Raw genomic sequence first — 18,024 nt, 5'->3', positions numbered from 1 at the left:
ACTCGATTTAGATAAACAAAAAAATATTAATCAAATACCTGCTGCTATGATTGAAGGACACAAGTGCATTTTATTTTTCACCGACCACCGTTGTTCAAAGATAGTTACCACCACCACAACACCATCCACTACCTCAGCTTCCACCACCTCCGTAATAACACCATATCGTTTTTTCCATCTCCATTGGTCACCAACTCCACCACTATGGCCAGTGATATAACTGTTAGCAAGTTTAAGCATTAGTTAATAAAAATATATTTATAAAGTTGTTAATTGAATAATTTATTTACTATATATCATTTTTAATGCGACATTTATTATGACATAATAAAATATTTTTCGTAAAAATTTAATAAGACACAAGTCAGAAGTCCAGAAATTTATGCTTCACAAAAAGTCGAATTTTCTACTTCTAGAAGTGGTTCTGAAATTCTACATCCAAACTGACTTCTACAAATCAGAAATGGATGTGTATCCAAACGTGTTATTAACACGAGCCGCGCAACCCTCTTTTAATCTTTTTCCCTATACCAGATATCATTGTAGATTTTTTTTATGCTGGTATCATTGTAGAATGAGTTGCACTTCGCATTATCATCTGGGCTGCTCAGGCAACACAATACCATTTTCGGCCATTACAATACTAATTACACGAAAAAAATATAAATAAATCTGGAAAAAGTTTTGATAAGCAATAGCATCAATCATTTAGAGTATTTTACTATAATAAAGAAAAGACCCATTTTGGGTGAAGTCCATAAAAAAACAAAATAACTTGGTATCATCCTAATATTACTAATATCACCTTAAATAGTAACCGCTACTATGCATATGTATTCAGGGGTGAAAATGTATATTGAATCAATGTTTGTATATTCACATGAATGCTATTGTTTTAAAAATAGGTCAAAAAATTTAAAATTTAAATATCTTCCAAAATACACAACGGATTTTTACAAAATTAGTATATTTGGAAAGCTCTTTGAATTATCTACGTAATGAGTACAAACAAAAATATTAAATTTTTATTTAAATTTTTTTTTCTTAAACATCGTCAAATTTGGTGTTGTTTAAAGAATCAAATTCAAACATGTGCATCGCACATGTGATTTTGCTAGTTATATATATAAAAAACACCACGTGAAAAGTGAATAATTAGATTAATAATTCATAATAATTGATAAGTTATTTAATTAATTACAATATCAATCTCGAACGGGTCATCATTTCAGTAATAGTGAAATTATTTGTTAATTAATAAAGAAATCATTAACAGAAAAACCTATAAACATTAAACAAAGACATTAAGTTACGTGGATACGTCTTGAAATGTGGCCCACCATTTTTCCGCCCAAAAAGAATCGGGAAGACCCATTCATTTCTCCACCCCCATTCAAGATAGGTATCTACAAAGCATATCAGATTGTCTGTGGCTGACCACATTTTAGTGTGACCCATTTTTGTTTTAAGTGATAAGATTAACCCCCTCTTGATTAACATAAAATGTGATAATGTGTTTAAATAAGAGCCTCGTACGTGGACTCGTGACAAATAATACAACCACTGTATATAAAATTAGTGCGGGGGTATTCAACCTATAAATAACCCTGAACACTAGTGTACTCATACAGAAGAAAATGAGAAGTAATTAATACATTTCCTTTCCTCTCTTCGGTTCTCGTCTGCTTTACTGATGCTTACATAGTTAATGCTTGCATAGTACTATACTAGAAATACTGGTATCCAAACTAATATGATTAGTAGTTGTTTGAATATATACCATTAAGTTAGTATATACTTCATAAAGTGTCGCGGTTAGTCAGTGATATCATAAAACTTTATCAGCACGAATCGCTCCCGATGCTCGACCGCCAAACTGTTATTGTTCAAACGACTAAAATACAGGGAGTATAGGTAGCTGTTGTTTCTTTGAATAATTTTTTTAGATTGTAAATCTAACAAAACTCGAATTCGCAGGTCTCAATATCTCAGAAAATAACTATATTTCTTGGGCACTTGATGTCGAGCTTCATTTGGAAGCTAAAGGCCTCGGGCATACTATTACAGAAGGAAACAACGCGTCCAACCAGGACCGCGCTACAGCTCTAATTTTCCTTCGCCATCATCTCCACGATGATTTGAAAAAGGAATATTTGACAGTTAAAGATCCATTTACTTTGTGGAACTGTCTGAAAAACGGTTTGACCACCTAAAGTTGGTCATACTTCCAAAAGCTCGGAATGATTGGTTGAACTTGCAGCTGCAAGATTTTCGATCAGTGCAAGCCTATAACTCTTCTCTGTTTAACATCACCTCGACACTAAAATTATGCGGTGAAGATGTCACTGACGAACAAATGTTAGAGAAAACATTTACAACCTTTCATGCCTCGAATGTGCTCCTGCAGAAGCAATATCGAGAACGTAAATTTACGAAATATTATGAGCTAATTTCTTGTTTGTTGATTGCAGAGCAGAATAATGAGCTTTTGTTAAGAAACCATGAAGCTCGTCCCTTTGGCTCCACAGCGATGCCTGAAGCACACGCAGCTACGTTTTTTGGACGGGTAAATAATCATGGTAACAAAGGCAAAAGTGGATATGGTAAAGTAAAACAACGTAGGGGCCACAAAAATGAACGGGGAAAAGGTACCCGTCACCAGCCATACCAAGGAAAAGGTACCCGTTACCAGCCATACCAACGTCCGCTGAAAATTGCGGAACCAAAGGAACCGAAGGAAGAAAAATGAAAGGGTTCTTATAGTCAACCTCCTCAGAGAGATGTTTGCTATCGGTGTGGCTTAACTGATCAATGACAGCGTACCTGTCGTACGCCGGAACATTTTGTTAAGCTCTATCAGGCGTCCCTGAAGCGACCTGCCGAAAACGTAGAGACAAATTTAATAGAAGCCAGTGCCCCTAGTACCAGTAATACCCACTTGGATGTGTCTGATTATCTCGTCGACCCTGAAGGTAGCGAGCCTAGTCAGTTTTCTTTTGATGAGCTGTAGAACTGTTTCTTTCTTATGCCCTGTAGTATATTTTCTTTTGTTTTCTGTATGTTTTGCTTTTGTTGTATTTTTTTGGGTGTACGTTTTTTTTTAATGTATTCCACATTCTTTTGGTGTATAATATAAGTGGATTTTTTTGAAGTACTTTTTTTAATTTTCTCGTCTATTTTTATTGAAGTATATGGATTCCAGAAGTAATCTATCCGAAATGGACGATATGGATGTTTGTTTGGTTGACAGTGGAACAACAAACACAATTTTTCGAACCCATAAATATTTTATAACCTTGAAAAGGTTTAAGGGTAATGTGAATACCATTTCGGGTTCAAGTAGTTTGATAGACAGCTCAGGAAGAGCATGTATCATTCTACCAGGTGGTACAAAATTAATTATTGAGGACGCCTTATATTCTACCAGATCCCAGAGGAATCTGTTGAGTTTCAAAGATATTCGGCGTAATGGTTACCACCTTGAAACAGCATATGAGCATAATATGGAGTACTTGTATATTACTTCATCTGCCTCGTGCCAGAAGCACGTTGTAGAGAGGCTTAAAGCTATTTTTTATAGGTTATATATTACGAGAATTCGAAAAGTCGAACCTCATACTGTCATTAACCAGAAGTTTAATGACCCTGAACTATTCAAGCTTTGGAATGACCGGCTTGGACACCCAGGTTCTACCATAATGAGTAGAATAATACAAAATGCTCATGGACATCCGTTACAAAACCAGAAGATTTTGTTAAGAAAGGATATGAATTGTGTTGCTTGTTCCCTGGGAAAACTGGTTGTCAAACCATCTTTAACCAAAGTTATTACTGAATCACCAACATTCCTACAAAGGATACATGGTGACATATGTGGGTCCGTCCACCCACATTGTGGGCCATTTCAATACTTTATGGTATTAATAGACGCATCTTCTAGGTGGTCTCATGTCTTGTTATTATCAACACGTAATGTTTCATTTGCCAGACTGCTTGCCCAGATTATTCGGTTGCGTGCCCATTTTTTGGACTTTCCTATTAAGTCCATTCGTCTTGATGGTGCTAGTGAATTTACATCTAAGGTTTTTGATGCTTACTGCCTTTCAGTTGGTATTGATGTCGAGCATCCTGTAGCACATGTGCACACTCAGAATGGATTGGCTGAGTCTTTTATAAAGCATCTTCAGTTAATCTCTCGACCAATGCTTATGAGGACTAAATTACCAGTTTCCGCTTGGGGACATGCTATTTTGCATGCGACGGCGTTATTCCGACTTCGACCAACTGCTAGCCATCAACATTCCCCTTTACAACTCGTTTTAGGGAAGCAACCAGATATTTCGCATTTACGTGTTTTTGGTTGCGCTGTTTATGTGCCCGTTGGACCACCACAACGCATTAAATTCGGTCCACAACGTCGCCTTGGTATTTATGTTGGTTTTGATTCACCTTCTATTATAAGGTACTTAGAGCCTTTAACAGGTGATGTCTTTACAACTAGATTTGCATATTGTCATTTTGATGAGACACTTTTCCCGCCGTTAGGGGGAGATGGTAAGCTGTCAGAAGAATGGCGTGAAATATCTTGGTAAACACCAAGTTTGTCTCATCTTTGACCCTTGCACTAATCAATCTGAAATTGAAGTGCAAAAGATTATACATCTGCAAAATATTGCAAACCAAATGCCTGATGCATTTACTGATACTGGTCGAATTAAAAAATCCTATGTGCCTGCTAGAAATGCTCCAGCTCGGATTGATGTACTAACAACACAAATTGAGAGCTCAGCGGCAAACGAGTCATCAAATCCACGCCTGAAGCGTGGACGACCAGTTGGTTCAAAAGATTATGTCCCTCGAAAGAGGAATTTGTCTCAATCAAAGGTAGCTTTCCTGAAGAGGCTACATATAGTGTTCCTGAAGAGACTATCAAAGAACGGACCACTTTCTATGATGAGCCTCCTGAAGAGGATAAAGTCTCGGCTGAGACACAGGTACATGTGAATGAGGAAATTTCTATAAATTGTGCATGCGAAAGAGAAGTGTGGAATCGTAATGTAGTAATTGTCGACGATATATTTTCATTCTCAATAGCTACTGAAATTGCCACAGATAATGATGGTATTGAACCACACTCTATAGAGGAATGTCGACAAAGAGACGATTGGACTAAATGGAAAGCGGCAATCCAAAATGAATTGGAATCTCTCGCTAAACGCAGTGTTTTGGGCGTCCAATACAAACACCCGAGAATGTGAATCCTGTAGATTACAAATGGGTATTTGTGAGAAAGCGTAATGAGAGAAAAGAAGTCGTTTGCTATAAAGCACGACTAGTGGCAAAGGGTTTTCTGCAGAAACCTGGGATTGACTATGAAGAGACATATTCCCCTGTCATGAATGTAATTACCTTTCGGTATTTAATAAGTCTGGCAGTCTCTGAAAGGTTTGACATGCATCTGATGGACGTGGTCACTGCGTATCTTTATGGCAAGCTAGATACTGACATTTATATGAAACTTCCGGAAGGATTCAAATTACCTGAAGGGAAACCACATCATATGTATTCACTAAAATTAAATAGAGCTCTATATGGATTGAAACAATCCGGTCGAATGTGGTATAATCGCCTCAGTGAATACCTAATAAAAGAGGGATATGTAAAAGATCCTATTTGCCCTTGTGTGTATATTAAAAGGACAGAATCTGGAACCGCAATAATAGTTGTATATGTAGATGACATCAACTTAATTGGAACTCCTGATGAACTCTCCAAAGCAATTGAATGCTTAAGGAAGAAGTTCGAGATGAAAGATCTCGGTAAAACAAAATTTTGTCTTGGCCTACAACTTGAGCATTATGAGAGCGGAATTCTTGTCCATCAATCAACTTACACCGAGTAAATTTTGAAGCGTTTTAAGATGGACGAAGCATATCCGCTTAGCACCCCAATGGTTGTAAGGTCCCTTGATCCTAAAAGAGATCCCTTTCGTCCTAAAGAAGAGGACGAAGAAATACTTGGTCCAGAAGTACCATATTTAAGTGCAATTGTGGATTTGTTATATTTAGCTCAATGTACAAGGCCTGACATTTCTTTTGCAGTAAATTTGCTAGCCAGGTATAGTTTTGCACCAACAAAACGACATTAGACAGGGGTAAAACAGATTTTTCGTTACCTTCGTGGTACTGCTGACATGGGTTTGTTTTACTCGAAAGATCCTTTGGGTTGTTTGCAGATGACAGGGTATACGGATGCTGGATATCAGTCTGACCCACACAAAGGAATCTCTCAGACAAGATACGTTTTTACCATCGGTGGCACTGCAATTTCTTGGCGTTCTTGTAAGCAGAGCATGCCGGATACTTCTTCAAATCACTCCGAAATAAATTGCTCTCCACGAAACAAGTAGAGAATGTGTGTGGTTGCGGTCATTAATCGAGCACATCAGAAGCTCTGGCGGTCTAGCTTCCATAACCAGGGCACCAACGACAATTTGTTAAGACAATTCAGCGTGCATCGCACAAATGAAAGAAGGCTACATCAAGGGTGATAGAACGAATCACATATCACCGAAGTTATTTTATTCTCACCACCTCCAGAAAAATAACGAGATTGATATCCATAAGATACAATCCTGTGAGAATTATGCTGACCTCTTCACCAAGTCTTTGCCGACGAAAATCTTCCGGAAGTTGGTATATGGAATCGGAATGCGCCACATGTACAAGCAGACAAATTAACAGAGATTTTATTCAGGGGGAGTTTTGGACTATAACGCGTTGTAATCTTTTTCCTTCGACAAGGTTTTGTCCCACCGGGTTTTTCCTTGTCAAGATTTTAACGAGGCAGCATATGCGTGTCCAACACCGTTCTAAATTTTTGTTATACTCTTTTTCCTTCGTCCGAATTTTATCCCACTGAGTTTTTACCGACAAGATTTTAACGAGGCAACGTTTTTAGAAATGTTGGTCCAAGGGGGAGTGTTATGTGGACACGTCTTGAAATATGGCCCACCATTTTGCCGCCCAAAAAGAATCGGGAAGATCCATTCATTTCTCCACCCCCATTCAAGATAGGTATCCACAAAGCATATCAGATTGTATGTGGCTGACCACATTTTAGTGGGACCCATATTTGTTTTAAGTGATGATGTGTTTAAATAAGAATTAAGAAGAAATAATGGAAAAAAGAGGGGTTTTTCAACCCTTCACTATTAAATGACCACGTTACCCTTTCTTCTCACGGTTTTGTAAATTCCTGTACACCCAAGGGTATTTCGGAAAAAAACACTATGGTTCGGTTCTGAAGCTAGGTTTTAGAGGATCTAACTCAATCGCAAAATCTTTAAATCCAGTTGTCTGAAAATTTTGAAATCCCGGCTGATAAATTGAAGTTAAAATCTCGATCCCCAAATCTTGAATCAGAGGATTGGGTTGTCAAACCCTAGAACTTGGAATTGCGAATTTTAGGTAAGGATTGTGTTTATCATCTTTCATTTACTATGTTCAATATAGGGTTTACATAAATTTTGGCGAAAATTGGAAAAAGATTGTTTCTGTAAATTGTAAAGGTTTTTTCAGAATTCATGTGTTGAAGTAATGGGTTTAGTTTTTTTCTTGCATATTAGTGTGGTTGTTGTTGGTGCTGAGCCGTGGTGGTGACGTACTTCAGAAATCAAGTAAGAATCAGAGATAAAATCGTTCAAGGTAAGAAATATGTTTCAAGTGTAGAGAACTCATTATGAGATTTCACATGGTCAGTTTCATTTGATCTAAGACATCTACCAGATACAATGCAGTTCTGTAATGAGCTTCTTTTAAATTTCTCTGGATGATTTCACATGTTTACTGAATAGGGTATTATATTTTTCTGAAGATTGACTAGAGTTTTTAACAGTTGAAGACTATCTTCAGTCCACTTCTCAATCGATTGAACCACCATAACCAGCGCCAACATCAGCTCTACTTTACCAGTATCACCACTGCCACCTAAAACATATGCATTCTCTTTTTCCAATTTCCAATCCGATTCCGATTTCAAATCCTATTTCACCTGGGAACATATTCAGTCAGGGAAAACAATCCTAAACTTCGTACTTCAGTTCTTTATTTGTAGGAAAGAGTCCATTGTAATGGAATATACACAGGTTTAAAGACTTCAGTTGACGGTTACATGGCACTCTTATCGATTTTTAGTTTTCATTGATCAAATTGAATCTCCGTTTACTGTATATGTTATTTCATAAACATGAAAAGATGGCAATCAGTGCGATGTTACTAGCAATGTCCTATTTTATAAAGATCATTGAAACACAGTAACGTGCAATGTAATTCTTTTCCATTAAGTTATTATTGGATATGACAATGGATTGAGATCTGTATGAACTACCTCTACCTTAGCATAACCTTCATTTTCGGGTATTTGCGGCCTTTTGTTTATCAAATTTTTTAAGCCACTTTCAAGGTTAGTATGTTTGTCCATATTTTTGCCACGCCAATTAAGTACCCCACACAAAGTATGTTCACCCAATAAGAATGATCCTTAGAAGACAACAAAGTTTAATTTGTCTACCAACTCACATTCACTGAAAAATGCGACAAGCTGTGGTGTTTTTCTCGCTGTACCACGATTGCCTAGCTCCGCACAGTAGCTACACACTAGCCTGCTTGGCTTAAGTTTCAGAATTTTATGCTTTTCCAACATACTTCTAATATTTGTTGAAATGCCTAATTAAATATCATTCTCAGTTTTTGCTCAGTTTTTCATCGGTTCTGAAAGAAGTCATGTGTTATTTCATAAACATGAAAAGATGGAAATCAGTGCGATATTAGCAATGTACCTTTTGTAGTTTGATTCATATATGTGTGCCTTGGAACCACCTTTGCAGAAACATAGACAGAAGAAGAAGAGTCTGGAAAGTACCATGAGTATGGATCATTGCCAAGCTAATCCAGTAAGCTCCTGTTGTATCTGTTTCTTAAGATTTATGTGTATAGTGAGCAATCGTCAACTCAATTTCTGTTTTTGACTCATATACAACGGCAAAATTTGCAGCAACAGCAGCTGCAGCAACGAAAGCCTCAAGTAAGCTTTTATATTTGTCTGCTGGTTTTGTTTATAAGTTAGGGTTGTAAAAAAATAATTTCTACGTTTTTTCGTTCCTTTTATTTTATATGCTTTTGTTTGAGCCTTCTATTTTTACCATGTTCTTTTGTATGAACGTATTTGATTTCCATACTTGCGACCACTTTCACAGAGCTGCGACGAGCTTGGGGATACATATTCTGAAAAAGTGATTCAGGCAGAAACCCAAAGGCTCTTAACTGAGTTTGTAAGCTATTTTTTTCTGTTCTTTTGTTAACTCGTGTCGAACAATCATTTTTTTTTCAGGTCCTAATTTTGATTCTTTTACTCTGCTTTAAATTTTGTAGGAACAACTAGAACTAATAACCTCAAACAAAGTCGATAGCGAAACTCATTCGGAAAGTTACAATTTATTATTACCCTTATAATTCCTTTTTTTAGTGTTGCCAAACCAGTAAAATCTCCTGAGGTCTCTGACCATCAAAACCTAAGTGCGTTACCGATGGCTTGATATTTTGTGTCATTCAGAAATATGGTAGGATACTGCTTAACTGCTTTATAATCCGACTTGTCTGAATGATGAAGTAATTTGGAAGTAGGCATGTCGCTGAATCACAGCGATTCTTTGTGTTCTTGTTTGATTTCCCCATTTTACTTTGTTGTTTCTTATACAAAGTCTTGGGGTGTTTGTGAAGTAGCTAATCGTAAGAACAACATTATCAAAGCGATGTTGCAGCATTCTCAATTTTGTAGTTGCCTTTGGTTTTTGAACACCAACACTTCAAACATCTTTTGCAGGAAAAATCTGCCTTAGGACAGCAGAAAAAGGCTCATGCAAGTTTTTATTTATCATCTGTTTCTGTTTTATGTTAAGATTGTGAAAAATTAGATTTTACAGGTTTTGTAGTTTTATTCATATATGTACCTTGGAACCACCTTTCAGAAAAGTAGACAGAAGAAGAAGAAGAAGAGTCTGGAAAGTACCATGAGTCATTTCCAAGCTCATCCAGTAAGCTCCTGTTCTATCTTTCGATTTAGTTTTATGTGTATGGTGAGCATTCGTAAGATATGTTTCTGTTTTTGTTTCTTATATGTCTGAACAAATTTGCAGGAACAACAAGAGTCTACAATAATAATTGAGAAAACAGATCACCCTGTACGCTACTACCTATCTTCTGTTTTTTCTATCATTTAGTAAGCTACTATTTATTATCTGTTTTGCTTTTAATTATCAATTTCAGGTTCTTTTTCTTATTCTTTTACTTAGGTTCAAACATTGCAGAAACAAGAAGAGCTAACCTCAACAACAGTCGATGTCGGAACTAATTCAGTAAGTTGCAATTAATCATTTATTTTGCTTTTAGATTGTTATTGTGAGTTCCTCGATTTCATGCTTGGTTTTGGTTTACTCTTCACAACATGCATGAGATGATGGGATTATTCCGCCTTGCCTCATATTCAATATAACCTGGTCATGTCTTTAAATTTTCCTCCAAAGGAGGCGTTTTATTTTGTGGAAACGGAATGAGAAGCTGTGTAGGGCGAACTTATTGAATGACCCTTAGAATTCCTTCTCTAGTTTTGCCAACCCAGTAAAAACTTTTGGGGTTTCCGACAATCAAAACCTAAGTGCATTAGTGATGGCTTGATATCATGTGTCATTTAGAAGCATGATAGGACTGCTTAATTAGTGGGCTTGTTCAGATTATAAAATAATTTGTTCATTTCACAGATTTAGCTGTTTCTTTGCTCTTGCAAGTTTCGGTGCCGGCTTTCGTGACACAACCTGTAGTTTTTTATTCTTTTACCATGCAGTTAATTTAGCAGGAACACCAACCCATAGTTTTTTGTCCTTAATTTGATGCTTGGTTTTGGTGTAAGCTCCACAGACTTCATGTTTTCTATTGGTTTTTTAACCCTATACTTCACAACATGCATGAGATGGGCCTCTAGGGCTTTGCCTTGCCTCATATGCATTATATTCTGATCATCTTTTAAAATTTTCCTCTATACTTGTTGAAGCACCCTTGTAGTTCCCTCTCTAGTGTGTTGCCAAGCCAGTGAAATCTCCTGGGGTTTCTGACCATCAAAACCTAAGTGTATTACCGATGGCTTGATATTTTGTATCATTCAGAAATATGGTAGGATACTGCTTAACTGTTTTATAATCAGACTTGTCTGAATGATAAAATAATTTGGAAGTAGGCATGTCGCTGAATCACAGCGATTCTTTGTGTTGTTTGATTTCCCCATTGTATTTTATTGTTTCTTATACAAAGTCTTGGGGTGTTTGTGAAGTAGCTAATCGTAAGAACAACATTATCAAAGCGATGTTGCAGCATTCTCAATTTTGTAGTTGCCTTTGGTTTTTGAACACCAACACTTCAAACATCTTTTGCAGGAAAAATCCGTCACTGGACAGCAGAAAAAAGCTCGAGTAAGTTTCTATTTATCATCTGTTTCTGTTTTATGTTAAGATTGTGAAAAATTAGATTTTACAGGTTTTGTAGTTTTATTCATATATGTACCTTGCAACCACCTTTCAGAAAAGTAGACAGAAGAAGAAGAAGAAGATGAAGAAGAAGAAGAAGAAGAGTCTTGAAAGTACCTTGAGTACAGATCATTCCCAAGCCCATCCAGTAAGCTCCTGTTCTATCTTTTGTATTAGTTTTATGTGTATGGTGAGCATTCGTCAGATCTGTTTCTGTTTTTGACTCCTATACGATGGCAAAAAAATTTGCACGAACAGCAGGATTGCCAGGGAAAGCCCTTGTGGAAGCTTCTGTATTTGTCATCTGGCATTGTTTTTAAGTTAGGGTTGTGAAAAATTAATTTCAACCGGTTATGTATTTTCATTCTTTTTTGTACTTTTGTTTGAGCTTTCTATATTTACCATGTTCTTTTGTTTTAGTTCTTTTGTATGACTTAGCATCGCGTGAATTCTAAGAGGTTTGATTAGGAAGTGTATTTGGCTGCATGTGTAGTAGGCACATCGCTGAACCACAGTAATTCTTTGTGTGGATTCTAAGAGGTGTGATTAGGAAGTTTATTTTGCTGCTTGTGAAGTAGGCACATCACCGAACCACAGTAACTCCTTGTGTTCCTGTTAATTTCCTCATAGTTTTTATTGATTCTGATATAAAGTCTTGGGATATTTGGGAAGTAGGTATTCTTAAGCACACCATTATCAACTATAATGATGTAGTGAAAATCTCAATTTTGTTCTTGGTTTTGGTTTTTGAAAACTATTTCTTCAAACATTTTTTGCAGGAACAAGCTATTATAGAACAACAGCAGCAGCAAAAGCCAAGTGTAAGCTTCTGTTTATCATATGCTTTTGTTTTTAGTTAAGGTTGTCTAAAACTAATTTTAACTGGTTTAGTATTTTGATTCATAAATGTACACCTTGGAACCGTCTCGTCTTTGCAGAAACGTGGACAGACAAAGAAGAGTCTGCTAGCTACCATGACCACAGATCAGGGCGAAGTTTATCCAGTAAGCTCCGTTGTTTCTTTTTCTTTAGTTTAATGATTGGTGAGTCAGTTTCTGTTTTTGATTCCTATATGTCTTTGCAGCAACAACAAGTGTCTGCAAGAATAATTGAGAAAACAGATCACACTGTAAGCTACTACCTATCGTTTGTTTTCTATCACTTAGTAAGCTACTATTAATCATCTGTTTTGCTTTTAATTGGTGTCAAGTAATTATCAATTTCAGATTTTTTTTTTTTTAATTCTTTTACTTCGCTTCTAACTTTGTAGGAACAGCAAGAGATAGCCTTAACAATAATCGACAAAGAAACAGTAAGCTACTATATTTGCTTCTGCTATGATCTTCCCAGTTAGTTCACATATGACCTATTGCTGGTTTTTAATTCATGTTGAGTACTCATCAATTTCAGCTCCTAATTTTGATTCTTTTACTTCGCTTCAAACTTTGTAGGAACAACTAGAGTTGACCTCAACAACAGTTGATGGCGGCACTAATCCAGTAAGTTGCAATTAATCATCTATTTTGCTTTTAGATTGTTGTTGTGAGTTCCCCAATTTGATGCTTGGTTTTGATGTACACTTCACAAACCCATGCTTTGTATTGTTTTTTCTTTTTGACCCTATACTTCAGAACATGGATGAGATGGACCAATTGTGCATTGCCTCAGGGGATCGAAACAGTTTGCTAGAGTGATACTAAAAAATTTCCTTATGATTCCTTCTCCAGTGTTATAAACCCAGTACAAATTTTTGGGGTTTCTGACCATTAAAAACCAAGTGTATTTGTGATGGCTTGATATTTCGTGTCATTTAGAAACATGATAGGATACTGCTGAACTGCTTAATTCGTAGAGTTGTTTGGGTTATGAAGTAAGTTTTCATTGCTATATGTGCAGTTTTCATTGCTATATGTGCTGGAACAGCAAGAGTCGACAACAAAAATTGAGAAAACAGATCACTCTGTAAGCTACTACCTATCTTTTGCTTTTCTGCAACTATTAGAAATTTAGTTTCATGATCGAGTTTGGTGTATGATTCCCTTACTTACAACAAGCTTGTCCAGGACGAATCTCCCATAAGTTCTACTCAGCCCACACGGGAGGGTCAGGTGCCTGAGAAGTCAAGGTATATATATTGTTCTCTTTTTGGTCTGGTATGCTCGTTCATATTTATCAGTTGCCCGCTCTAATTCGTCCGCATCCTGTTTTTTTGTTGTTTTTAACAGTGGGGACCTTCTAGATTTTATTAGGGTTCCTAAATTGAGGTAATTATTTGCACACATGTTATAAGCCTTTCTAAAACTACTTAGATTTTTTTTCTTGCATGTAGTATACATTATGTGTCTTGTCTTCATGGATTTTGCGAACATGACACTGATCTTCATGTGATACTGAATTTTAGTTCCTTGTCTGAAATCTTATTTATTATTAATCTGTGACAGTGAGTACGGAACTGTAGAGTACATATTTATTCCGCCACGTTCCTATTGGTTGGAGATCATTCGCGAGGATTGGGGAGCCACTGACGAGGAAATTATAGCTTGTATCAAAGCTGCCCCTCAGCTATCACGATTCAAAATTGAAGTGTGTGGTTCCTATATCGGACACGGGGTTATTGTACGTGCTAATAGTTGCAGAAATCCAATAGTTGTTAAATGTACGGTTGTTGCTGATCGTGTTTCTCCGTTCTATCACGAGTTACTAGGAGTGTCTCTGGGTATGAAGCTCGCTATGAAATACAAAATTGTCTATTTTGATTTGAATTGCGTTTCTGAGGTTGTTGCAGAGTATGTTATGCGGACTTGGGATATGAAGAATGAATGTGGTTGCCCACCAAGAGATAAAAAGGACTATTGTGTCAAATGTTCAGAAAGTATGTTGGATGATATTGGTGAAAGGCAGAACGCAGATAAAATTTCCGCTGTAGTTGATGAAATTTTTTATGATGCTTTAGAGGAAGGTTTTCTATACTTTTATCTATATCCTATTAAATTATCAAGAGCTAAAGCTGTTTGTTATTTAGCGAACTCAGGAGTAGACCGGGAGTTGAGAATTCCTGAAATTGAAGAGGATGCAGAACTAGCAGAGATTCTTTATAAAGAAGTTTTCGGTCATGGATCTGAGGAGGAGGTGGGATTACAGAAACAACAGCTGATTTTGCGGAAACAAGAACGGAAATTGCAGAAACAAAAGAATTTGGCTGCAGAGCGTGCTTGCCAAGAGAGCCTTTGGGGACAGTAAAACCTAATTGATTTGTCAGCTGCATTCTTGGAAGATGTCAACGACTCATTTTGTGATAGTTTAACCAATGTTAGGTCCAAGTACATTAATAGAAAGGATAACTTATAAGCTTGCTACTTAGTTATAGCGTGGGCTGGAGACTGTATTTATTTCACTCTGGCATTGCTTTGGAGTCTCTAATTTTGTGCAACTCTTTCTGAAGGTTATTCTGTTTGTATATTTAGGATTATGCAGATTGATATTTAGGGTTACGCAGAAAACCAATCGCAAGTTTAAATTCTGAAGCCAAATTTGGTTACAATTTATGAGTAGTTTTTACTTGTTTTACTTTTGTGTGCTGTTGTGGGCAGACGTTACAACGTTTGCATATGGCTTATTAATTTTCCACTTGCACTAAAAAGCAGGAGGGAAGTTAAGGTTCTAACTTCAAACCTCGCGCTGGTATTGTAGTTTCTATGAGTGCCACCTGTTTTATATATGTTCTTATTTTTATTTTTGTTATAATTGTTATAGGAAATGACTATTCAGCTAATCATTTGCACTGCCAACTAAAGCCACGCGAATACACATCGGCATGTACAACACATTCAAGCAAAATATAAGAAAGAAGTTTGAAGAGAAAAGGGAATTTTTATCTCGCTCTTCATCTTTCTACATCACTGATAGGGCTATATATAGCCAAGTCCAAAGGGTATGAGTGAAACAAATAAAGACACGCTTGGAATTACATTTCCTTCTTAGGCTTATACCTATCCTAGTTTGGTGAGTCAGCTATTTAATTTAATAATGTTTAAACAGTGGGTCAGCCATCAGAATATTCTACACATAATGGTGGCCCCATGGTGGGCCATCTCCAAAGCATGTTCTCATAACACTCCCCCTTGGACCATCATTTCTAAGAACGTTGCCTCGTTAAAATTTTGCCGGTTAAATCTAGTGGGACAAAATCCAGTCGAAGGAGAAAGAGTACAACATCGGTAGCTTCAAAGTGATGATGGTAGTCACACATTTTCTCCTGTCACCGAAATCGTGTCAGGAAAACCATTTAGGAACAACCTGAACTTGGAGTGAGCTTGATCACCACCATGAAATGCTTCCTCTGTCAAAGCTGCGTCAGGAAAACCATTTAGGACAAAGTCTGAGATTAGAATGAGGGTGGTCGCCGCCACAAAATATTTTCTTTGACAGAACTGCGTCAGGAAAACCACTTGGGACAACACCTGAACACCCGCACCAGGAAAACCACTTGGGACAAAACCTGAGTGCCCGCACCAGGAAAACCACTTGGGACAAAACCTGAGTGACCAAAGTTCATAATAATGCTGACGTCAATGCTAATGTTGCCTCGTTAAAAAACCTCTTCTGAAAAACCACGTGGGACAAAACCAGACCAAAGGAAAAGAGTACAACGGACGTCGCCCGATAATGGTGCTGAACACGCATATGCTGCCTCGTTAAAACCTTGACAAGGAAAACCAACGGGACAAAACCTTGGCGAAGGAAAAAGAGTACAACGCGTTTTAGTCCTGCCAAAGATTCTACGAGTTTGCCCCCCGAAACATGACTTCTTAAAGCGGTTGGTGGGCCAGCCACCAGAATATTCCTTCCTAGGCTTATACCTATCCTAGTTTATACCTATCACGAACGCTTCACGAACGCTTGGAATTACATTTCCTTCTTAGGCTTATACCTATCCTAGTTTGGTGAGTCAGCTACTTAATTTAATAATGTTTAAACAGTGGGTCAGCCACCAGAATATTCTACACATAATGGTGGCCCCATGGTGGGCCATCTCCAAAGCACGTTCTCATAACAATTTTTTGGTTTTACGTGTATGGTGAGCAATCGTCAATCCAATTTCTATACAATTTACAGGAACCGCAGCGAAAGAGCTTCTGTATTTGTCATCTGGTTTTGTATCTAAGTTAGGTTGCTTGGTGTACTTCTTTCTCATTTATGCTAATTTAGGAGTTTAAACATATTTCATAAATCAATTTATGCCAGCAGGAAAGCAGGCGTCCTTAGGACTTTTCTCTAGATGGAGGTGACTTGAAACCAGCTGACATTTTCGAATACAATTGGGACGTTGGACGTGATTTTTGTCTAGATGTCACCGATGTTTCTCCTTTCGCTGGAGATGGAGTCCGAACTTTTCGTCCAGGTCTTGATGTGAGGAATGCTGTTACACGCAAGCGCAAAAAATATCTAAAAATATGCAGAGTCAACTGTTTCAATTTTGGTGTCCTTGCATTTTCGGCGTTTGGCGAGCTAGGTGAAGAAACAGTTGAGTTTTTGAAAAGACTGACTAATTTCCATCGTAGGCATGATGGTTACATCAAAGGGGAGAACTATCTATTTCATAGAATTGGGGCAGTTATTCAAAAAGGTGTCGGAGTCCAGCTTGTGGCAAAGTTCCCGACTAGTTTTTTGCAATCTTTTATATAATTTGTTGTATAAAAAGTGTACATTTTTTAAATGGAGAGGATATATTGAAAGAAAAAAGATATGTACAGATTAAATCAATAGAAATAAATACTTGAAAATCTTCCTTAAATCATTCTTTTTGAGACGGCCGAAATTTTTTAGCAAATGGGAAGCAAAACATAAGGTCTGAAATCTGTTTCAGATAGAGTAAGAACGCCAGCTGATGAACGTGAGAAAAAAAATAGAATCCGACAAGCAATGGAAAAAGGAAATGCCAACCAAATTGGGATTCACGCCAGGAATATGGTTCGTATGAGACACCAAATGGGTTGTTTTAAACTCCCAAAAAAGATTACAACTAAGATTAGTACAATTCAATGTGATTTTTGGAGGGGTAATGAGTCTAATACCAAAGGATACTACATAAAATCCTGGAAGTACATGTGCAAACCCATTTTCATGGGAGGTCTAGGTTTTAGGGATGCTGAAAAGATGAACCAGACAATGTTGACTAAGATTGCCTGGAGAATCATATCAGAACCTAATTCCTAGTGGGTTAAAATGTTTTAAAAAAAATATTTCAAAAAAAAAAACAATTTTTTTGGCTATTAAGAAAGTCTCAGGATCTTCTTGGACGTGGAATTGTATTGTGCAGGGAACTACTATAATTCATAAGTATATATGTTGGGAGGTAGGAGGTGGGCAATCCATTAACATTTGAATTGACCAGTGGATACCTGATTTAGAAACTACTCTAGATTAATTAATTCCGAAGGGACTACTCA

The 18,024-nt window shown here is 37.0% G+C and overlaps 1 protein-coding gene across 10 annotated transcripts; it reads left to right on the top strand.

Moving 5' to 3' along the window:
* The first annotated feature begins 7,279 nt into the window (after nt 1-7,279).
* LOC113290197 lies at nt 7,280-15,142 on the top strand. Of its 10 annotated transcripts, none has more exons than XM_026539771.1 (20): nt 7,280-7,469; nt 7,628-7,706; nt 8,888-8,953; nt 9,055-9,084; nt 9,257-9,331; nt 9,432-9,482; nt 10,028-10,093; nt 10,196-10,240; nt 10,367-10,414; nt 11,486-11,521; nt 11,631-11,723; nt 12,355-12,396; nt 12,514-12,579; nt 12,660-12,740; nt 12,846-12,887; nt 13,027-13,074; nt 13,472-13,537; nt 13,639-13,700; nt 13,801-13,839; nt 14,017-15,142. In XM_026539771.1, exons 3-20 carry the CDS (start codon nt 8,924-8,926, stop codon nt 14,813-14,815), a joined length of 1,719 nt encoding a protein of 572 aa, XP_026395556.1. In that variant the 5' UTR covers nt 7,280-7,469; nt 7,628-7,706; nt 8,888-8,923; the 3' UTR covers nt 14,816-15,142. The 10 variants fall into 10 exon arrangements, with proteins under 10 accessions (XP_026395556.1, XP_026395555.1, XP_026395552.1 ...); XM_026539770.1 differs by having other exon boundaries at nt 7,281-7,469; nt 10,352-10,414; nt 12,663-12,740; XM_026539767.1 differs by having other exon boundaries at nt 7,281-7,469; nt 10,352-10,414.
* The last annotated feature ends 2,882 nt before the right edge of the window (nt 15,143-18,024 follow it).

Source organism: Papaver somniferum, chromosome 6, assembly GCF_003573695.1.
Source record: "Papaver somniferum cultivar HN1 chromosome 6, ASM357369v1, whole genome shotgun sequence".
NCBI classification, from domain to species: Eukaryota; Viridiplantae; Streptophyta; class Magnoliopsida; order Ranunculales; family Papaveraceae; genus Papaver; species Papaver somniferum.
Note: the sequence above shows the minus strand (reverse complement) of the source record. Positions and strands in the feature narration are given on the sequence as shown.

Bases quoted from the DNA above. Each gene is read 5' to 3' on its own strand.
- LOC113290197 (XM_026539767.1), top strand. From the start codon at position 8,924: ATGAGTATGGATCATTGCCAAGCTAATCCA. The intron at 9,483-10,027 runs GAAAGTTACAAT...ACCACCTTTCAG, and splicing joins TCGATAGCGAAACTCATTCG to AAAAGTAGACAGAAGAAGAA. The intron at 13,075-13,471 runs GTAAGTTGCAAT...CTATATGTGCAG, and splicing joins TTGATGGCGGCACTAATCCA to TTTTCATTGCTATATGTGCT.